The sequence below is a fragment of the Mastigoproctus giganteus genome, chromosome 5, assembly GCF_048544385.1.
Source record: "Mastigoproctus giganteus isolate SK-2022 chromosome 5, ASM4854438v1, whole genome shotgun sequence".
In the NCBI taxonomy this organism is placed as follows: domain Eukaryota; kingdom Metazoa; phylum Arthropoda; class Arachnida; order Uropygi; family Thelyphonidae; genus Mastigoproctus; species Mastigoproctus giganteus.
The window spans coordinates 88,829,275-88,854,167 of record NC_143579.1 but is presented as its reverse complement, the minus strand read 5'-3'; the positions used below and the strand labels follow the sequence as shown (position 1 = coordinate 88,854,167).

The 24,893-nt window shown below is 34.5% G+C and overlaps 1 protein-coding gene across 4 annotated transcripts in view; it reads right to left on the bottom strand.

The window, feature by feature from the left end:
• The window catches only part of tho2 (THO complex subunit 2-like protein), a 1,047,711-nt gene that overhangs the window by 337,527 nt on the left and 685,291 nt on the right, over positions 1-24,893 (bottom strand). For all 4 annotated transcript variants that reach the window (XM_090374101.1, XM_090374103.1, XM_090374104.1 and 1 more), the window contains 2 exons: positions 19,895-20,247; positions 16,114-16,157 (listed from right to left, as the gene is read on the bottom strand). In XM_090374101.1, the coding sequence (XP_090230227.1) occupies positions 16,114-16,157; positions 19,895-20,247 (397 nt within the window). The remainder of the gene's footprint in view (positions 1-16,113; positions 16,158-19,894; positions 20,248-24,893) is intronic.

Sequence of the window (24,893 nt, the reverse complement as noted above, 5' to 3'; positions counted from 1 at the left end):
CAAGCCACTCAGAAGCCTATGGCAGATATAAGCTAGTCTGTAATCGGGTCACAAAGGTGGCAGCGAAGGCAGATTACGAGAAACCCTTGGCAAAAGATGCTAAGAAAAACAGCAAGGATTTCTTTACTTACATAAACTCTAAAAGGAAGGGCATGAATCTGACAGGTCCACTTGACATCGATGGTTTGACTGTTGATGATCCTGCTCAGATAGCAAACAAACTGAATGAGTATTTGGCATCTACATTCACACATGAGGAATTATTAAGGCTTGCAAATGGCACAAGGTTATCAAATTGTAGCAGGATACTTAATGATTTTGTAATAACTGAGAGCAAAGTGGAGGAGAAATTGTTGAAGTTAAACATAAGAAAGGCACCTGGGGTGGATGGGATCTATCCAGTTATATTAAAGGAGATGGCAAAGCAACTAAGCAAACCCTTAGCCATAATTATGAGAGCATCATTTTTTTTAAATTTTTTTTCTTTCTTTTGTTTGCTGGCACTGTGGAAATTAACCTAGTGTGGGATAAATTGCCAGGGTGAGATTTGGGTAAGTGGTAGAGGGTCCCCCTCTCCCCACACAAACAAATTGGTCTTCGTTTTTTTCTTTTTCATTATTTATTATTATTATTTTTTTATTTTTGTCGTGTTTGCTGGCACTATGTAACTAATTGCGTGATTGTGGACCTGGATGTTGTCTTTTTTTCTTTTTTATATTTTCTCTTTTCTTTCCCCTCTTTTTTTCCTCTCTCTTTTTTTTTTATTATTCTTTATTATATTTTATTTTTTTCCCCTCTGCACAACAGGAGCAGGGGGCTTTAATTCCTGAATGCCTGTGCGGGGAGAAAACATTTATTTTATTTTATTATTAATATATATTTATTTTATTTGTTTTTATTATTTATATATATTTATTATTATTATTTTTTTGTATGCTTGCTCCCAGTCCTGGGCAACTTGGGGGTTGGATTGCTAGCACCCTCTGGTCTAGCACTTCTACCAGAGGGTGCAGGAATTTTGTGCAGTCAGCATAGACAGTATAGTAGACCCAGGCCCAGCTCCACATTCATATCGGCGCCTCCTTAGCCAGGTGGGCAAGAGCAGCTGTGCGTAGCACACGCTTCTTGATTAGATTGGGGGTTCAAGCCCGTGCCCACCAAATACGGAGGATGCGGAAAGGTCAGGCAATGACCAGTGCATATCTCCCAAGCAATATAGCCTTAGTTACTAATGTTCCTAAAAAGAAAGAAAAAAAAAAAAAAACAACCACGTTCATAAAGATGGGCTTTGGGTAGCAGTTATCCTAGGTGACGACTGCTCCCTGGTGGCTGGGTGTCCTGTGTATTTTTTTTTTTTTTTTGATTTGGTAGTTGTTGGCGCATCGCCTTCTGTGGCCATATTGCACCTCCCAAGGTTTTTGCAGTACTTTGATCCAAGCCCAAGGCGGGAATCGAACCCGCGACCTTTGGGTTGCCGGGCAGGTACTTTACCCACTCGGCTAGCCCGGTCGGCTGTCCTGTGTATAACATAAATTCACATATTACAGAAACCTGACACTTTTTTTTCGTTTCTTCTTTTCCAGGCTTGTTTATGTATAATAAAGTCAGAGATATTAGGTGGATTTGGACAAATGTCTAGGGGCCACCAGAGACTATAATAAATAAATAAAAAATAAAATAATCCTCCCAAAATGTTACCACCTTGTCGCAGTGGGGAGGCTTGAGTATTCCTATGACCCAGAGAGCTATGCTGGCAGTAGCTAGACTACTGGTAGGGTCACCCTAGCCAGACAGGTCAAAGGGTAGGGATCAGCCACCCGCACAACCCACAACCCAGGTTGTGGTTTGTGCGGGTGGCTGGTTCCCTCCCCATGTAAAAAAAAAATAAAAACTCATAAAGCTTAAAAGAGAAAAACTGGACGGACAAAAGGACGCGACTCGGACTAGGAAAGGGAAACAAAAAAGGAATAACGGACACTTTAAATATTGTAACATGGAATATAAGAGGAGGAGTAGAATATAAAGAAGTCAAACTACTTAAACACTTAAAACAGAAGAGAGTAAATATAGTGGTCATAACAGAAACAAATAAAAAATTAAAAGGTACGAAAGATTATGATTCTTATACAATGATATACAGTGGAACAGATCAAAAGGAAAGAGCCAGTGGAGGGGTAGCAATATTAATAGATCAGAAATGGAAAGCAAAAATACAGATCTACACATTTATAAATAATAGAATAATAACAGTAAGATTTAAATTAGACAGAGGTTATTTATGTATAATTGGAATTTATGCTCCAGAAGATGGAAAAGAGGAAGAAACAGATAAATTTTATTTAGAGTTACAAAAAGTACTAGATAAGGATATTAAAAAAGGACCAGGTAGTTATTTTGGGAAATTATAATGCTTGGGTAGGGAATATGCCAATAAAAAATGAGATGTTATGGAGAAAACAAAGTGAAAGGAAATGGATAAACATTAGGAGATATTGCAACATTTAATGATTTAAAGATAACAAATAGATTTTTTAGAAAACGTGATGTACATAAATATACATGGTCGGCAAGAGGTACACAATCAGTAATAGACTATGTAATAGTAAATCAAAAATTAGCAAAACAATGTCGAGATACTAAGGTGTTTAGAGGACATGATAGTAATTCAGATCATTTTTTAGTGGCTTCAAAAATAGAGTTATGGACTAAATGGAAGAAGAGAAAAGCTATTAAAGAGAGCAAGGAGGAGTTAGGTTACAAAGTATATCTTTGTAAAGTATACAAAATTTATGTGATAAAGGCTTAAAGATGAAATAAGTAAAAAACATTGGGGGGAGAGAGAGAGAGAGAGAACAAAGAGAAAAAGAATGGAATAATATACGAAATATAATTCAAAAGATAGCAAAAGAGGCACTAGGACAATTCAGAAAAAATTATAAGAAGGGGGGGGGGGGTTAAAGATATGGAATGAAGAAATAGCTAAAGTAGTACAAGAAAAGCAAGATAGATATCTTAAATATATACAAAACAGGACAAGGGAGAATGAAGAAATATATAAACAAGAATATAATAAAACTAAAGATATAATAAGGAGGGCTAAAGCAGAGACATGGGATAGATTTATAAGTACAATAGAACATAATGTTCAAGGAACACAAAATTTGGCATATAAAATGATGAAACACTTGAATAGCACAGAGAAAGACACTTCGAGAATAAATATAATAAAGGAAGAAAAATGGAAAAAACATTATGAAGAATTGTTGAAACACCCAACACATATCAAACAGAAGAGACAGCTAGACTCAGTTAGTGACATAGATCTGATAATGAAGGAAGAATTGGAAAAGGCAATGAAAGCTACAAAATATAGGAAAGCAGCAGGAATGGATGGTATAAATGCAGAACTGATCAAGTATGGAGGAAGTTTTTTAAAAGATAGGATATTAAATTTATTTAATAAATGTTGAGAACAATATAAAATACCAGAGGAATAGAAGATAGCAAAAAGTATTTCAATAATCAAAAAAGGAAACAGAAATGATACAAAGAATTATAGAGGGATTAGCATATTAAATACAGTATATAAAATGTATAGCAAAATAATAAATAATAGAATTAAAATTATCTCTGATGAAATATTAATAGAAGAACAGGCAGGATTCAGAAAAGGAAGATCATGTACAGATAATATGTTTGTATTAAAACAAATAATAAAAAAACGAAAAGAGTTTAATCTAGAAACGCATTTAGCATTTATAGATTATGAAAAAGCATTTGATCGAGTAAGCAGATGAAAACTATGGGACATATTGAGTAATAAAGGATACCCAAAGCATCTCACGAAAATAATACAGAGTTTATATCAAGGAACAAAAATAGTAATAGATACAGGTAATGTATCTATACTATTTTTGTATCTTTTGTATAATGTATCTTCACTGTACTGACTTCAAATTAACAGAAGAAAGTATAATAAATCAAGGAGTTAGATAGGGATGTAGCTTGTCACCAACGTTGTTTAATATATATATCGAGGATATGTAAATGGAAAGAGGAAATTAACAGAGATATATATTTAAATTCAAAGAATAGGATTAATACACTGTTATTTGCAGATGATCAAGTAATTACTCAAGATAGTTAAGATAATTTACAAAGAGAAGTATTTTAATTAAACCAAATAATAGAAGAATATAAAGTTAAAATATCAACAATGAAAACTAGAACAATGGCTTTTAAGGGGAAAATATGGTGAGAACAAAAATAGTTATAGACAATAAAATATTAGAACAAGTAAAACATTTTAAATTTCTAGGATGTGATATAACATATGATGTTGAAGAAGATATGAACCAGAAATTGGCAAAATTTCAAAATATATGCGAAACAATAAAAAGAACTCTGGCTAAGAAAACAAGGAAAGTTAGTTATTTGGTTTTTAGGAGCATTAGCAACTAAGGCCATATTGCTCCGGGATATGCGGTGATCATTCCCTGACCTTTCCACATCCTTCGTATTTGGTGGTGGCGGGCTCGAAACCCGGTCTAATCAAGAAGCATGTGGTATGCACTGCTGCTCCTTCCCAACTGGCTACGGAGGCGCCTAACAAGGAAAGAAACACAATTGAAATTTTACAAAGTAATAGCAATACCAACACTTCTTTACAGTTCTGAAACATGGATATGAAACAAAGAGACATTAATAGAATACAAGCTGCAGAAATTAAATTTTTAAGATATCTTAAAGGATGTACAAAATTAGATAAAATACCAAATGTAAATATTAGAAAGGAATTAAAGATTTACTCAATTAATGAAAAAATTATAGAATATAGACAAAGATGGAAAGAACATGTAGAAAGAATGGAAGATAATAGATTCCCTAAATTAGCTTACACATATAGAGCAAAAGGAAAACGAGACAGAGGAAGACCAAAGAAGAGATGGGCAGACCTCTTTGAGATTGGAACAGGCAGATCGCCTAATCCATGAAGGAAGACAAGACAAGATAAAATAAAATAAAAAATTTTTAACATTAAAAAAAAAAAAAAAAAAAAAAAAAATGTATATAATATACAATCTTGCCTTGCATCTTTTTATCTTATTTACTGTTTTTGACACTACTTGCACTATAACATTCACAATGGCTTCACAGGATTTATAGGAAACAAATATGCAATGCAAAACAAATATTTACAGGTTGCTGTTAGGGGATACTCGGTTGGGGAAGGCCAGCAATAGTAATATAGTGTTATTTCATTTGGATGCCTGGACCTCAAAATAGGACAGAAATTGGAGTGGCTTGGAAGAGGACCATTCAGATATTTCCTTTCCCTGTAAATCCTGTTAGAATCAACCATTGCAAAGGAAGTGTGGTGATGTTGATGGAGACAGTGGTGTCTGGAAGAAGAGGAGAAAAAAGAAAAAGACAGAGGAAACTAGAATATATACGGAAGGAGGAGTTGAGGATGGAAAATACAACGGGATCACAGGATCATGGGGCCTGTGGTACTTGGAGATAATAATATACAGTCTCAGAGAAGGAGCAGGACGATGTTGTCTCTGGGACTGCCCTAGATAACAGTCCATCTACCATTGATGAGTTAGTGAAGAATTTCAATGCTCTGTACCAGGAGTGGCCAACTTAATTTGTAATGCAATCTACTTTTTTTCCTTCAAAATGTGTCGCGATCTACCATCTCAAAAATTTCATTGCACAAGGTGCACAAATCGAGGGATGACTGTATATTTAAAATTCGTTGTGATCGACAGAAATTAAATTTGCGATAAACTCGTTGGCCACCCCTGCTCTGTATTACCAACTACACGGAAGAAGTGAGAAGATGAAAAGGGAGGTACCTAAGATCCTCTAACCTTCTATGAGTGCTGAGTCTATGAATATATGAAAAACATAAGGAGCATGACAATAAAACAGATGTATAAGATGAGAGGTTCACAGGCTCTTTGGAGACTGAGAAGAAACATCGAACAGGCCTTGGCATTGATTGCAGATGGACAGTCTCAATCCGTTGTGTAGGGTTCAAATTCAGAAGAAAATCCAATGATACAAGATACTTCAAATGAAAACTGAGCTGTACAAGATGAAAATGCAGTCTAAGCCGGCCTTTTGGCAGCAGAATACTGTGGGAGATTCAGTGAGTGATCAGAATGCATCCAGTATGCCGATTAGGATAGCAGACAGTTCTGGTAAGATCTATCTATGCAGAGTGACTGAGTTGACAACCTGTTTGGTAATGACAGTGGATAAACAGAATGGCAATATGTGACATCTCATAAAGGTGGGGAGAATTAGAAAATGCAGCAATTGAATTGGGAGTTGAATTTGAAAGAAAAATTTCGTGTCTTTAATGGATGGTTTGTTTGTTATTTGGTTTTTAGGAGCATTAGCAACTAAGGCCATATTGCTCCGGGAATATGCGGTGGTCATTCCCTGACCTTTTCGCATTCTCCGTATTTGGTGGTGACGGGCTCGAACCCCGGTCTAATCAAGAAGCGTGTGCTACGCACTGCTGCTCCTTCCCACCTGGCTACGGAGGCGCCCTCTTTAATGGATGGCTGAAGCATTCTAAGCTCAGGTGTGCAACTTATAGACTATCCAACTGAAGGGTGGTCAAGATAAAAAAATAAAGACTTATTTGATACTGCGAAGAGGGGGGAGAGACGGCAAAGATTCAAATGTGGAGAAGGGGATTACTACTTTACAGACAACAAGTTATGATATGGGTAGTGATGCTGTTATGATTTGGGGGAAAGTGGATTCACACTTGAAGAATGGTAAGAACATGTAGACTGCAGTAGGTCAAGCTATGAAAGGAATGTCAAAAGCGGTGAGAGTGAGATGGGTGAAACAGACTGTGGATAATGGTATTCCAGATCAAAAACAAGACTGTTTAGTGATACTGCGAAGAGGGGAGAGAGACTGCAAGGATTCAAATACAGAGAAGGGGGATTACTACATTGCAGACAACGTTATGATACGATGTGGATAATGGTATAGTACTCGAGATGGAAAATGTGGAAGACACTGAAGATCTCAAGAGAAATGAAAAAATATGCGATTCGGAGTCATGTTCTCTAAATTGAAGAATCTTGCATCAAAGATAATAAATTATGCTCCTCTTTATTGAGGTTAATAAAGAGGAGCTTTTCAATGAATTATATGAGAGAAATCTCAACTACATGAAAATCATCAGAATTAACATGGAAAGGGAGGTCTTGCTGAAATTTGGCAGTCTAAATAACACAAGGACATGTGTTCCTTTACGTGATAAATCAGGGCAGGGTATATATTGGCCATAACATATTGTCAATGACAGGAACCTACTTGCAATTACTGCAGTCAAGTGAAACATAGTTATCATAATTGCCGTTCTGTTGATAATCAACCATCTTGTTCAACCTGATATGTTCAGAGGGCGGAAGGCTAATCATCATGTAAGGGACAAAATATGTGCAGAATAGGAACAACATATGAACTAGCCATTAAACAAAGTAATTTTACAATGGCCCAGACAATTAATGCAAATTAGATTAATAGGAACGAGAATACACATGTTGAACCTGGATTTACTGTGAGAACTGCAACAAAAGTGTAAACTGGAATGTTTTGAAGATAATTCAAATCAATGGCCAGCAGACCCAGGCCATAACTGGTGAGCTTAGTATAATTTGCGATTGGGAGCAAGTGGATTTGGCTTGATTTAAGGAACCCTATGAGCTATAAAATAGAGTTATGGGGTACTTACAAGGAACAAGGATTGTATCATGCAACAAGGTTCAGCTCTTGCCTTGATAGCTGTATTTAATCAAAATGTGAGTGTTACGGTATTATATTCACATATTACAAAATACCGTGTATGTGTTTGGGTGGAACATGAAAACTTAAAAAATTTTATCTTGCTTCACTGTACTGACTTCAAGTTTGACAATGAAACTGATACATAGATCATATTAAGAATTTGACAGAACATCTTCATGGAGAAAGAGTTATACTTTGTTTGAATTCTAACTCTAAAAATACCTTCTTGTAAAGTTCAATTCTTGATGAGAGAGGAAGCCTATTGGAGGAAATTATGGGACATGCTTGAGAGTGTCATATAGATGTGACACTCTCTAAAGTTCTTATCGATGATAGGCTCATTAGGACTGAGATTAAAGACCATCATATACTAAGGTCAGGATATACAAATGGGCAGTTATGCCAATTCTCATTATGTAAGGCCAATTGGCCTGCACTCGATAACAGATTAAAACAACTGAGTGCACATACAACTCTAAAGATGTTTGAAGAGAGGTACAGTTCCGATTAACAGTGGGTCACTTACCCTTAAATAACATTATTTCTGATGCCTGGAAGGAGGACAACAACAAATGGTGGTATGACCATATAAAGCAGCAAAATTTATATACATTATAATATAAATGGTTTTAATTAATAGCAGATGATAACAATAACCAGCATTCACTGCATATAAGAATGTGAGAGGAGAAAGTAAAATGAATGAGAGTAAAATTATTCCAGAACTAGGTGTCATAAATTCGAATACAGGGTAAAGAAGTTTTCCTTTAGCCAGTACGTTAATTGCCCAAAAATAAGCTGTCCCCATGGGTAGTTGAGGCTGACAGCCTGGGGAAATTCAAAGGTTGTTGTGCTTGGATTTTTCTGGTGCAAAGACTACTTAGGCTATATTGCATCTATCATAGTAGTTAATACTAATTTTATTGGCTTCTATGGAAGCAGTTAAAAACGGTGTTATATTCGTTTCAGAAAGAAGAAAAATTCTGTAAGGTTTGAATTTTTGCCTATGATATGGCTAAGTGACAATTCCTGTAAGTTTGAAAGAGAGAAGTGAATGAAATTAGATGGGAATTGTTATAAAAGGTGCATTCCAGGAGTATGTGTTTTATTGTGAGTAGCCTGTAGCAATGTGAACACTGTGGAGGGTCATTACCTGATAACAGGAATAGATGGGTCAATGAGTGTGGGCTCCAGCCATGACTACCTCTTCTTGACTGTTTGTGCAGAAATTGGAGGCCCATAATTGCGGTACAGGTTTAATTTCAAGGGTTTGTTATGAATATGCGTTTGCCACTGAAGTGTCCATCGTTCCTTACATATATTTCGTATATGCATTTTGTAATCACTGAATGGGACCAGAAAATTTATTGGGGATGGGCTGGATGGATGCTTGCCAGAATCATCTGCAATTTCATTTCCTGGTATTCCAGTATGGCCTGGGATCCAGAAGAAGACAATCTTTTGCTGATTATCTCTGAGACGAATGAACTCTGATCTGATGAGCTGTAGTAATGGATGAGTAGGTGGAGAAATCTTTTGCATTGCTAATAGGGCACTTTGCGAGTCTATGTAGATTATGCTATTTTTGATTGAGAGATGGAAAATGTTTTCCAGAGCAAGCTTTATGGCATATAATTCGGTGGCGTAACTACTGTTGTTGTTATTTGGATTTTAGGAGCATTAGCAACTAAGGCCATATTGCTCCGGGATATGCGGTGGTCATTCCCTGACCTTCCCGCACCCCCCGTATTTGGTGGTGACGGGCTCGAACCCCGGTCTAATCAAGAAGCATGTGCTGTGCACTGCTGCTCCTTCCCACCTGGCTACGGAGGCGCCAAGGCGTAACTACTGCATTCTGTCGGAAGTGATACAGAAATGATTCAAAGGTCAGTTGAAAGTATGTACATAAAGATGATGTCAAGCTGTTTTTTTGTTTTATTTTATTTTATTGTTCTCTTTTTTTTTTTTTTTTTGGCTGATTTGGCAAAAGTGTTTGGCTTCTTTGAACTTTGGTCAATACTAATACCAAGTATCATATGTTTTATGAAGGTGCAGCTATAATGGGAGATATCCAGCTGTCAAGAGTAATGGAAGTCAATTACAGCTAATCAACTATGTCACATGGCTAACTGCAAAAGATTTATGGCAAGAGTAGCGAGGCAGCAGTAAAAAGGGGTTGCTATTCTTGCCATATCTGATTACAGCCCACAACCTCCCCACACACATTATACTTAAGTTTAATGCAAATACTGCGTTATTAAAAGTATAAAATAAAATGTTCAATAAACAGTATGTCAGACCAGAAATACAGAATACAGAAGTTATATAGTCTATATATAAAAGAATATTTTGCTTTTTCACATGCACACTTTTTGCTTTCTGCAAGGCGGAGCTAACTGCAATTACATCATATAACAACAAAGTGATTGACAGGTCTGTCTCGAACACGCTTTTACGAACTCTAAATTTTTTACAGTCTTTAAATTTTTCAATATATAAAAGAATATTTATAATGCTTTTAATTTTTAGAATCTACACGTCGCAAGGAAAGGATTCAATTTTTTCAAAAGTTTCTTCTTTAGCAATGTTGTTAATAATGGCAGTAAGAGAAAAATCATATCAGAAAGGCTGAGAAGAAACGAAAAGATCTTGAGTATGAAGCAGCACTAAAAAATCCTGATATTGAAGAAATCAAAGCGATTATAGAAAAATATGAAAATAATAAGTTAAACGCAATTCGAAAATTGTAGATCTCTTAAAGTACCATTTATAACTGACACAATATAATAGCGTAGCTTAATTTAATTTATTATGATACTCACCTTTTTATAATCTGCACTGATGTTGGAATAAATTGGATGATAATTTTAAATTTAAGTTAGCATGAATAAGTTAGGATTTAAAAACAGAAATTGCACCTGTGATTCCCACATGTATCCAGGAACATCACGGGAACCTAGTCTTCTTAAATACATGATTCTACCATTGCCAACTGAAGACGTGTAAAACGAAAGCCACTTGTTATGGCTATTGGCCTTCTGTTTCCAACCGAATAACTAAAATCGTTTCAAATTTTAACATTGACAACCAAGGACGAAGACGTGCGCTTCTACTTCCTTGCGCACATTTTAATTCTGTTTTTAAATCCTAACTTATTCATGCTAACTTAAATTTAAAATTATCATCCAATTTATTCCAACATCAGTGCAGATTATAAAAAGGTGAGTATCATAATAAATTAAATTAAGCTACGCTATTATATGTTTAAGTTAAACGCTTCACAATTAAGAAAGAAAAGATACGTAAAATGAAAGACTACTTTAATATCACAAGAATACGTGTAGTGGAATAAGGAAGAAGACAACTTCTGACTTCTTTTACAAATTATGGTAGTAAGCATATAAGGAAAATCATAGTTCTTCTCATTGAAATAGTAATAAATACAGAGTATACCTATTAAATCATCAACACGATCAGATGTTTCAGAGATACATATGAAAATGATGAAAAAAAAAAAAAAAAAATTTTAACTATGTAAGAGAGTTAAGTTTCATTTATGGATCTTATTGTATCCAATATTTATACTGCTCAGCTTGAACTATCATGCAAATGTATTTAAAGGCATTATTATAAACTTGTTGTTGCTACTTGGCTTGAGTTTACATGACATATCCACCTATCTGATGACTATAGAATGTTCCAAAAGTGAAATTTCTATGTTTAATGTATCACTGTAGCAAGGCAAGCAGGTTTACAGAACAGAAATTTTCAACACTTCTCCATATGAAAATAAAAATATAATTTAATATTTGGTAAGAGTTTTAAAAACATGCTGGAAAACTGCTCTGAGGAGCATATATGAACAAAAAAAAAATTTTTAATTGAAAAATAAACTAAGAAAATTTGAAAAGGGTCAACTAGTTCGATAAGTTTTTGTTAGTGGCAAAAGGCTTACATATTTTCATACATAAAGGCTTACATATTTTCTAAAGTCATATAACTAAATAGTTGTAATGTGGTTCCACATCTGTTGAGCAGATGTGGAAAGATCCAGATGTCCAAAGCACAGGACACACACATGTCTTTAGGCAATTTTACAGTCACTGAAAATGACTAAAAAAGGACTAGATTGCAAAATATTACTTTGTTCCAAATTTTCGTAGTTTACTTCTCAATTCTAAAACTGTTTGTTAATGTTAGCTACTCAGCATAGGACATATATATTTTGTTTAGATGATTTTTTAGTCATCGATAAAGACCTATATGATTATATTGTAACATATATTGTTTCTATATTTTAGGGGGCTAAAAAAAATTGAAAATTTTTTAAAAGTTTAAAAAGTTAAAAAATTTATATTTTATTACATCTTTATTTTTCATACATACAAGTTTAAGCATAAATCAAATCACATGTCCATAATACTGTTTTGTCTTATTTCTCTGAGTTTAATGATAAATTAAACTCAGAGAAATAAAACAAAACAATATTATTTTAATGATAAATTATGTTCCACAAAATCTGTGTGTACTATCAATTATGTGAGCTATGCAGGAGCCATACAATTACACCCATGAGCCAAAACATTATGACCACTTACATAAAAGCATGTTTAGCTGCTATTCACCACAACTGCTTGCACCTGCTGTATCATCGACTCCATGAGATCGCAAAAGTGTCCTTGGGTATCCCAGACCAGCTAGGCATTCTAGAGTTTGGCAGTCGAGTGAGGCACTGGCAAATGGTGAATTCCACTACATTACACAAATGTTTGATGGGATTGATGTTGAGACATCAGTCCCATTGATGGCCGGGGAAGCACACAAAATGCAGCGACATGATCTTAGAACCATTTCTGCCCAGTGCAAGCCATGAGGTAGGGCATCATCGTGTTAAAAGAGTCCAGTGCCTTCTGGATACATGGTCACCAGGAAGGGCAAAACCTGGTCTGAAACAATTCCAAGGTAGGATCTGGGAGTGAGGGTGTGTTCAATGGGGGAGGAGGGTGGATCAGGTGATGTCAATGAAAACATCCCCCAAATCGTGGTTCTGCCACCGCCAGGGTGCTTTGTTCAATCATGCAGTCTAGTTACAGTTCACCCGCTCACCAACAAATATATCACGATCCAATGGCATGCTGGAGCTCGAACCTTAATTCACTGGACCAAGTAAGTCTTCTCCAGTTGCTAGTATCTAGAAACAGTGCTTCCATCCCCACTGCAGGTGGAGGTATCAATGATGGTCAGTCAACATTGGCACATGAACAGGTTGCCTATTATATCAGTATCTAGAAACAGTGCTCCCATCCCCACTGCAGGTGGAGGTATCAATGATGGTCAGTCAACATTGGCACATGAACAGGTTGCCTATTATATCACGTACACCAATCAGTGATGTCACTCCTAGATGCTGTGGGATGCGTTCACTAATGGAGATGGGGATGGTCATAATGTTTTAGCCCACAAGTGCATATTTGGTTTTGTTGATTCGAAATTACCTGATTCTTCTCTTACTCACCTATTATTTTTGAGTTAGCTACTCTGAATCTATGTCTGAATAAGCTGCTATGTATAATCTGCTATTCTTTAGGTCTCTGAATTTAGAATTGAGTTCTCTGCTCATATAAAGTTGAACATGAGAGTGTCTTCCATAATGCAACCCGTTTACTCAACCTCTACCTATTTAATGTGTCACTTGTACTTATTTCGTAATAATAATGCTACTGGCCTGGATCAGTGTCAACAAACAAGTTTTTTTTTTTTTTTTTTTAATTTTTTCCATTTTTCCCTTTTGAGGCGCATTCATGCTACTTAGAACCTATTAATCTGATGATTGTTTGCTACAGTGCACTTCTCCTGTTGTTGACTTAATTACTTGCTGACATGAGTAGTTTTTGTAGTCCTGTTCTTAACACACTTCTTGCTTCCCATCCACCTTATATTCATCTGAGTAAGATGTTCATTTCAATGTGTATATATACGTTATTCTGGAGATATGCCTGAAGGCTTTCTTTAAGTTGCTTACCTTGAAAAGGCATTCATGACATAATTCTTTCAAATTTACTTTTTTTTTTTTTTCTTGAATGGTACATAACGTATCATTAAAAGAAAAAAAAAAAGTAACTTGCTAGTAGTTGCAGCAAAACAGAAACTAATAAAATATATATATAAAAAAAAACCTGCAACATGTGCACATTAAAATTTTTAAAATGTCATATTAGATATAGAAATTTTAAGTTGATTCATAAATAAAACTGTTTACATCAATACACACAAATACCAAAGCAGTACTGCTCTACATTACTGAAATTTCAAGTAAAATATGAAAATGCTTTTTTAATCATAGGATTAAGGGTTTTAGCCCTAGAAAAAAAATCAGTTTGGTTCTATTGATTAAAGGCTTGGAAATATTCTGACTAAAAATAAATTGGTTTATATGAAACATATCATTCATATGAGCAAAAAAACTATTCAAAATGTAATAAATTATATAAAAATACATAAATAAGAAAATATAAGAATATTATAATAAAAGGGAGCAAACAGGGAACTGCTGAATCAAGAAATTATTAGACTCACAACCAAAGATGAACAGGTACTCTAGCTTGCGACGTTCCTTCCACCATCTCACCAGCAGAAGAGAAACTCTGCTCCTGGAATATGGTGTTTTACTCTCAGATTACATGGTATGATGAATCTTGAAGCTGACAACAGGTGATACTGATGAACACAACAAATTGCTGGCTGCTGAAGAATTACTTCAAAGAAGTGAGCAGTAAAACAGGATCTGGAATTTGGCTTTTATCCATAAAGGTATTCATCTTGTCCAGTGCTAAATAAACACATATCGATAATTCTGTAATATTCCGAAGGCACATATCTATTGTAATCACACACACGAAGGAAAGGCGCACTCCAATGCCTGAGACAATCTTGGACTAGTATATCATCCTACGTAAAAATTGTCCTCCAAATAGCATGATGCTGCACCTCTATTTGTGAATGGCTGAGATTTTCATAAATCATTGCATACAAGAAATACTCTTTTCCAGCTTGTAAAAATTAAATGGCATTTCTCAAACAAAGAGCTTTGTATGTAAGACTCGGACAAATAAATTTTATAAATCAAAAATTGTGGTGATTCAGGAAAGAAGGCACACTGTACTCGCTTCTCTTTTCAGGTACTGCTTGAAATGCAGGTGCAAAAAATATATATATACATATATATATACATGCACATGTATTTAAATATATGTGGAGCTTTCTTGAAACACAACTCTAATTTTCAGATAATTAGGATATTAAAACATCACTGATACTGGGCAAAGCGCAAGAAAAATTTCTTTAGTTATATTAGGACTTTTAACAAATTAAAAGGGTAAAACTTCTTTTGCAAAAGGAAGAAAAAGTCCAATTTCTTCAAATTGTATTGATCTGCTTTAGGCTATAGCTCTCTTCATACATTTCAAGGATATAAAACTAATAATGTTTATACACAGTCAATAAACAGAAGGATTCTTGGCAAGATGTACTTTTTTATATTCTGTAAAAACTTTAAGCCATTAAAAAAATGTAAAAAAAAAAAAAGAAAGAAGAAAATAAGAGACAGCAGAAAATTGCAAAGATAAAAAAAATAATAATAAAACAAATAAATAATAATCAAGGCACCTGCTGTTAGGAAAAATTGTAAATTTGGGCCTGCATGCCTTTCCACTATTTTTTTTTTACTTCTATTTCTTTTTTTATCTTCAATTTTCTCTCTTCATTAAGTAATAAAGCAATTTTTTTTTAATGATCCTCTTGAATTTAAAGCCTTTCACTTCAACATATTCATATTTTTAGTTGAAGAAAAAATAATGAAACATTAACAATACAATATGAAGACTTTCTATCTCTCTCTATATTTTGAATTTCATTTCCTCTTGGAAAATTCCGACTTTGAAGGCATCTTGGATAATATAGCCTCATATTAAATCTTCTTGTACCTTTTATAGAAATTAGAGCTCTTTTTGACATATAATGCAATGGGATATACGATACTTTCCACGTACTTTGTATTACTGGTATTAATATCTTTGAAACTAGAACATCTGCTTATCACATAAGCTGGAGCCATCTTGTAGAAACTATGGGATTAATGGATTAATGCCATTATATTCACTCTTTCAAGCAGAACTTTCCTTGCTTCCCCACCTTTGGCACTGCCTTGTCAGCTTCAAGGAACAGATATAACTCTTAGAAGCTCTTCACACCAGATATGTAGACCACGAGGAGCATCAAGACTCAGATACTAACCTTTGAATTTGCAGATATCCCATCCAAACGACGACGTTTATGGTCTGAAATATACAAACAAATGATTGTCACATAAAGAAATATTTCCATAAGCTTAGACATAAAATTTAGAGAAAATGTACTCCTGAATCCCCAAACCATATAACTGCATTCAAGCTACATTTAGAGTATTAATCATTAATTAACACATTTCAGTAAATTCAAAGGCACTAAACTAAAACAGTTGTTTACTATTTATAGTAGCATTCTTATAACAAAGCTATATCATAAAATCAATTTATAACTTAGTAAAGTTAATCTGCAAGATCAAAAGACTAATAGTGTATACACAGTAAGTGTCAGTTATAGTGATCATGTTTGCAAATTATATTTTGAGTCTAATAAACGCCGATTCTAATACGCGAAAATCGATTAATATTATCCACAGGCTATAATAAAGATATAAAGCACAACATTACACTTTATTACGAATTAAATGATGCTTGAAAATAGGAAGAATATTATCCACAGGTTAGCAAAATAAAAATAAATTTATACTTGTGTACCCAGCTTAATTAATATACATATTAATTAAACAACTCTTTGTAATATGATTACAATTTTAAATAGTTACGTATATTAGATTGCTTTAAATTATCCCTACAAAGTCTATAATTTTTTCAATATTTAATAACAGTCTATATTCACGATCACATCACTTGCACCGGTTTCTTCCAATGCTCTCCTCAGGATGACTATAGCTCTACGAGTCTGCCACTTTGTAACTGGAATTCGTTTGGGTTCATCTTCATTTTCCTCCTCCTTAGAAAAATTATCAGTCATGGCTGAGCAATTTCTTTTTATGTTAAAGCTGTAGTAACTACTCTTTTATAATATTGCACAAACAAAAAGGGACAATAAACCGAAAACTGCAAATTGCTTTAATTGTTTTATGGTTGTGACCTCTAGAAATGGGACTTCCAGAAATTTATTTTAGAAAAATATCACAGAAGCATTCAAAATTGATTCTTATAACAGAAGATGTAATTCTAAAAGACGATGAAAGTGTAGTGCATTTTACTGATTTGAATCGGTTCTTTGAAATTTGATTTTTTAAAGCGGCCAATTCTAATAACGAGTGATCACTATATCCGGTGCTTACTGTATATGCAAAGTGAAAAAAATATTGACTGCACAAGACTACCACTTTTTTCCTTTTTTTTTGCCTTCTTGTTATTCCATTCAACGTATATGTAAAATCTGTGGTCCAACAGCAGTAACAAATTATTAAAAATCTTTCCCGAACAGCTTGTTAAATCTTTGTATTTAAAAATGTTTAAGTAGTTTCATGCAAAATAGGGTAAAATTCTATATAATGCTTTTGATAAAAATATATAATTACATGTACAATGTATTTTGAATAATTAAATATTGTACATTATACAAAACACAGCAAAACTAGTAATATTAAATTTTAAAATAGCAATATAAACATCACTAATTTCTAAGACTATTTACATTGAACAATAATTTCACTGATTCACAAAATCAAAAAATCAAGGCATGTTAAAAATGAATTCAGATTATTCATATCTAATAAATTTGCAGAGAGGATACCTGCACTGGTTGAAAATTTGTGACTACCACTTTTTTCCTTTTTTTTGCCTTCTTGTTATTCCATTCAACGTATATGTAAAATCTGTGGTCCAACAGCAGTAACAAATTATTAAAAATCTTTCCTGAACAGCTTCTTAAATCTTTGTATTTAAAAATGTTTAAGTAGTTTCATGCAAAATATGGTAAAATTCTATATAATGCTTTTGATAAAAATATATAATTACATATACAATATATTTTGAATAATTAAATATTGTACATTATACAAAACACAGCAAAACTAGTAATATTAAATTTTAAAATAGCAATATAAACACCACTAATTTCTAAGACTATTTACATTGAACAATAATTTCACTGATTCACAAAATCAAAAAATCAAGGCATGTTAAAAATGAATTCAGATTATTCATATCTAATAAATTTGCAGAGAGGATACCTGCACTGGTTGAAAATTTGTGAGGGACTTTGTAAGATTGTTATTCGTTGTTATTTGGTTTTTTTTTTTTGGGGCATTAGCAACTAAGGCCATATTGCTCCGGGGATATGCGGTGGTCATTCCCTGACCTACCAGCATCCTCCGTATTTGGTGGTCACGGGCTCGAACACCGGTCTAATCAAGAAGTGTGTGCATTGCTGCTCTTACCAACCTGGCTATGGAGGCGGCAACTTTGTAAGAATTGTAACCAAGCAAATTATTATTTAAAATGGTAATCCTAATCTCATGATAATTTTTGCTATTCAAAAGCATTCAAATTAATTTCATCTAATCAATTATAGTAATATATTTTTTTACTATAAAATTTATAAAACTGCCCCTTCAAAAGTACTAACTATTGGACACGACCAATATTACATTTTTTTTTTGCACTGTATTTTCTTTATTCTAAGAAATAAAGCACATAAATGTTGTCTCTGTAAAATTCATTATTTACCTAAATACGAATTCCCTAGATACAGTATTTATATATGTACATATGGAATTAAAAATTATTAATTAACAAAAACGTTTCATCTGATGAAACGGTCCCCCCACTGACTGAAGAAATTCTCCCACATTAATTTAATTGCAGTAAAGTGACTTTTACGTAGTTTCTGGATCAACATTTGAAAAAAATTATGAAGTTAAGGAATATGCAGTATGGCTTGTAATCTTTGCATTATGTGCATTATATGAAGTCTAGTCATCACTCAGCATTAGACATCATCCGTAAAGGGACAATAAACCGAATTATTTATTGTATCATAATTAAATCAACATAGTTATATTTTCGAAGAGTTAATAATGGCAGATAAGAATGAAAAAGCAACAACGTCTGGATACGGTGCTAAGACTACAAAGGCAAGAAAGAGACTTGAGTTTGAAAATTAAATTAGATGTTTTGAAGCAAATCGATTCCGGTCAATGACAAGTGGATGTGTGCATAATAATTTAGGACTCGCAGGTTTAACTGTAAGAACAATGATAAAAAATAAATAATACTTTTAGCAGCAGTTCCATTATTTATTAGAAAATATCCCATGGCACAGACGGCAACTCACAAATAGACATGTTATCTTATGGGAATAAGGCGCTCACTTAGGGCCGTGGTTTTTGGGAACGAATTATCAGCATTAATCAGGGGTCACCTGTATTACTAACTGTTTGTTCCAGTGTGCGTTTAGCTTAGCTTAAATGCAGCTCAATTTATGTATGGTTGTTTCACAGTTATGTAAAACATTTGCACCTATAATACTGCTATACAGGTCAGCAGTAAGATTGTGCTAATAGAAGAAACATTTTATACAGCTAATTTGTAAGGAATCAAAAAAATAAAGTATAAAATAAAAAATAATAAAACCTGATATTTTGAAATAATTTCCTTTCGTTTTTATCTAAAGTGAATTTAAAATAAAAAAAAATAATAATAATAAAAAAATCAATCAGCCCTATTTTCTTTTTAAACCTAAAAATATATAATTTACTTATAAGCCAATCAAAGAATATGATTTTACCTAGCAGGCTCTTCTTTCATCAGAACAACAACAATAATAATTTAATAACATGATCTGCCTAACAAGGTGATTCCTTATAAATCTATTTTCATTTTATTATTATAATAAAAAAAACTGAGCTTTTTGGATCAATTGATTATTTAGGCATATGGGAGGAATATTATAAAAATTTGGGATGTAACTCACTCACCTCGCTCACTTTCTGTTATTTCATTACTGCGGCGGTGACTGTGAGATCCAGTGTCCAGCGAATCCCTAGTGTAGTACTCCGATTCTTTCTCAGATGGGTGATGCTGGCTATTCCTTTCATTTTTATCGCTCTGATAAGAACTATACTCATCCCTTCTTTCTCTTCGCTCATCTTTACTGACTGGAGCCTTTTCCAAGCTATCTACTTTCAGCTGCAGTCTCTCTCTCTCCTCTCTCCTTGAAGGACTACTGCTTAGGGGATATGTGGAACTTTTATCATCTCTGTGTTTCTCAGACTTAATTTTTTCAACATCCCTGTCAGGTCCATTTTGTTCAGGTTCTCTCAAACTTTTGCTGGAAGGAAAAAAAAAAAATTTAGGAGCTGTTTTAAATTAGTTATTATCCACACACAAAAACTACTTTATTTTTAGAAAATATGCAAAATATTCAAAACTTGCCTCAGTGTGAGTGGTTTTGTGTACTGTTGGCAACTTGCACTGTGTGTGTGTGTGTGTGCGCGCGCGCTATTGCAGATCAGTGTAATGAGAGATTCATAACTCATAATTATCAATGGATGAATGATTTAGTTAGAAATGGAAATGATCTATTTCATTCTAGGATAGGAGTTAGACTCCTCCCCTGCAATAACACATTAATCCTAGTAAGCTTTGGTTAAAAAAATAAAAATATGGGATGGCTGTGATCTTGGGGTGATGTATTTGTAGCACTACCACAAAAAAAGAAAGAAAGAAAGAAAGAAAAAACAGGCCTATTGCTAACCACTGTACTGGTAGCAAATAAAACAGTTCAATAAAGTTAAACTTCATACCTGAGCTGCACAGGCTATAAGATGTATACCAAATGCATATTCTAAAAGTCACTTTGTGAAAAATTATAGATACAACTTGTGCAAGTCTGAGAAAACAGGTAAAGATGGCATACATGCATATATCTGAAATAAAAAAGCGCCTCACCTGTGTAATTTTTGATGTTTATACTTAAGCACACAGTGGTCATGGCCCCATCATAACAAAAATATTTGCACTACATCTGACAGGTATCCATATTTTAAAAAAAAAAGTTTTCTGAATTCTGTTTGGAGTACATCAATGTTTTTATCTTCCACTAAAAGATAAACATATTGCATTAATTATTGTTATTAATTTTTTTGTAAAAAAATTAATAACAATTTTCGAATAACAAAAATTTAATTATTTCTACATTAAAAAAAAAAACCCATTAAAACAAAATATAAACAAGAAAGTATTAGTCTCCATTTTTAATTTATAAAACTGTTAAGCAAGTGATTAGGCTTATAAAACAGCATAAGAACAAATGATAAACATGGTACATCACTGGGAGCTTGTCAGTGACTCAACTGGCTCACATCTGGTGAGTATGGACTTGGCACACCCAGGGTTCTGAGCTGGATATCATCATTCTTCTATTTCTTGGTGATTTCCTTCTACTTCTCTCTCTCTTTCTTTCACTCTCAGGGTAATTCAGATTTTTTTTTTTTTGCCCGGTGCAGCATAAGCCTCAGGCTTCCTTGCACCATATGGCTAATAATAATCTCATGACCTGTCAAATGATGCACCTCAGATTCAGGTCTCAGAAAAGAATAGTCAAGTGCATACCACTCTGGTTGAAGGAGATTTAGTTTTATTTGGAGGCTATTGTCAGGGAGATGGTAACATTTTTTGAAAAATAGGAAGAAGAACCAGAACACTGTGCTCATCAGGAGCAACAACCGATGATGTTACCAACAGCTTGGCAGGTTTGGAACTAGCAATATTAACCGAACATAAGTTAAGAATCTCTTGTTTAAATATAGGACATGAAAAAATGCTGTGAGTTAGGCCAGAGTGTGTCTGCAATTCTGCCCAGACAGACATGATAAGAGGAATTATATGCTGAAAACCTTGTGAATTAGCCTCAAGGGTTGAGGGACTGTGCAAGGCTTGGGGGGGGGGGGGTAAGACCTTGGCCCACACTTGCAGGTAGAAGGAATTTATTTTGTAGGATGGTATTCATTTGAACAAAGGTGGTGCAAAGATTTCTGCCAGGATTATTGGGGATACTTTAACAATTCAGGGTAAATGCTAATTAAGGGGAGAAGTTTTATTTAGACATTATATTTATCTGATGATATTGGTCAAAGTAATGATTGCACACATCTCAATAATTCTTGTTTGTTGCTGCAAGAGATGATGTTGGCAAGCTGTCTGGAGGGTTCAAATGGGCAATTTTGGAAATGAGCAGAAAAATAAAGCCAGGGAAACAAGTCTGTATAAAAGGGATTTCGGTGTAAACTTAAGAAGAATACTTACAGTCTTTGCTGTGTCTACAGTAATGACAGGAGTGTTGGGAATAAAGTGAGTGAATTCGAACTCTTGGTTAGGACAACTAATGCTGACATAATAGGGCTAACAGAAACATAGTGTCACCCAGAAATTGAGGATGATGAGTTCCAATTTGGTGTGTATAACATATTAAGGAAGGAGGGGGAAGATAGGAGGGGTGGTGGTGGGGGGGGTCATGATTCTTAACAAAAACAGCCTGAGCGTGAAAAGAGTTTTCGCAGAGAACCAGTGTAGTGTGAGTTCATTAGAAGCAAAGGAATAAATGAGAGTGGAAGTAATCTAAAGACAAGAAGATTGTGAAGAGTATCTCTACATGCAGATAGAATTCGGTAAGCAATTAAGTGTGAATATCTTATTATGGGGAACTTCAATCTTCCTTTACATGGTTGGAATAACTGGGATGGAAGCTCACCATTGGGAAAATTTTTTAAAATAAACTGGACAGTTATTATACGTACCAGCATGACAGTAAAACTACTAGGGGTAAAATTATTCTAGATCTCATCATTACTCACAAAGATGACATCGCAGGTCTTAAAGTACAGCAGCAATTGGCAAGAAATGATCACACGGTCATTAGTTGGAGAAGAAAGATGCTGCAATTAGTTAAAGGTAGATGCATGGGTTTTAATTTCAGAAAATGAAACTATGACAGTTTAAGGCTGTACATGGCATTTATAAATTAGGTGGATTGCAGAGGGAGGGCAAGTACATTAGAGTTATGGAATGCCTTTAAAGCAATAATTAGAAAGCCATTAAGAAGATACAGCATGGGAAAGTTAAGAGATTAACATAAAGAACTTAAGCCTACAATATTTACAAATTGATCAGTAATAGTACCACATATAAGGATATATAACAATAGAGAGTCCAAGGTTGGGTATGAGAAAACACCTAAGAGAGCAAAGAATGAGTTTTCCATGTTGGAGGATACACAAAAGAAAACATCAGATCAGACCCTTGGGTCTTCGATAACCCATCTGATACTATTGATGAACTGAATAGGTACTTCACATCGGTCTTTACTATGAAAGATCCTTCTTGCTGAGGATAGGTTATGCAAGTGAGGATGGGCAATAAGAAATTAGTGATTTCAAAATGATATGTGACTGTTTATGTCTAACTTCAGTGACAGAACAAATATTAGAGGCAGTGATTCAGAGGCCAATCCAGGGATATTTAAATAGAAATGGCATTCTGAAAGACACATAACATGGTTTTGTTAAGGGAAAATTATTTTCAACTAACTTGGTAAGCTATTTTGATGATACAGTTAATCATGAGCTGGATACAGGGAACAAATCTGAACTAGTTTAGCAAGGTTTAACTCATCAGAGGTTACTGTATAAGCTCAAATGGGATTACTGTAAAGATTCTAGATGGACTGCAGGTTTGCTGCGAGACAGAAGGAAGAGAATTGTGATTAATGGATATTTCAAATGTGCAATGTCAGAAGTAAGATTCCTCCAACGATCAGTTCTTAGGCCACTTGTTTCTGATATTTATAAACAACATTTACCAAGGGATAAAAGGTGTTATGTCAAAATTTGAAGACAAAGATTGGGAGAGTCATTCCTGATTAGTGTCAAGCAACACTCCCTTCAGGATGACTTGAACAAGCTTCAAGAATTGTCAGAAAAGATAAATTATTTGCTTGGTGGGGGTTGAGGAAAAAAGAGATCTGAGATTTACAATATGGGCAGATATGAAATTTTCTGAGCAGTGTGAACACATGGCCAGGTAAGCCCATGGTGTCCTACTGATGATTTATTGAACACTATCCAGAGTGAGAGAGAGATAGGAAGGTTATAATCCCACTGAATAAAGCAACTGTAAGACCACATTTTGGAATACTGTGTCCAAGTATGGAGACCTCATCTGAAAAAAGACACTGAGCTTCTTAAAATGGTCCAAAGATGGGCAACTCACACATTGAGATTTGAAAAAAGACCATATAAGAAAAGACTTCAATTATGTGGGTTGCAGAGCTGGGCAACCAGGCACTTAGAGAGGATAGTAAAATGAATTAAGGTGGGATTTTCACTGTTATAAAGAATTCCAGAAATAGGGATCAGAAATTCATATTACAAAGGAAACGGTTCAGATTACATTGTAGGAAGTTTTATTTTAGCCAGTGAATCATTGATTACTGGAACAAGTTGCTTCCACGGGTAGTTGAGGCTGACAGTTGGAATAAATTCAAAGGTGAACTGGATAGTTACCTCTGTGAAGAGGGAAGCACAATTTTTTTTGTATTTTCTATCTTTTTAATTTTTATTATTTATCTATGTATTTTTCAATTATTATATTTTTGGCTGGTGCAGCAAAAGCCTATGGGTTCCTTAAACTGTATTGTTTATTGGGTCCAGCAGCTCCGGGGGTTCCTTTCTCTTGTGTTGAAGGTATAGCCTCTGAAAATGGTAGTGTGGGTGTGTTAGTGAAAGGGGGGGTTGTTTTTAGGAGCATTAGCAACTAAGGCCATATTGCTCCGGGGATATGCGGTGGTCATTCCATGACCTTTCCACATCCTCCGTATTTGGTGGCTCACGGGCTCGAACCCCGGTCTAATCAAGAAGCATGTGCTATGTGCTGCTGTTCCTGCCCACCTGGCTACGGAGGCACCAAGTGTGGGGGGGG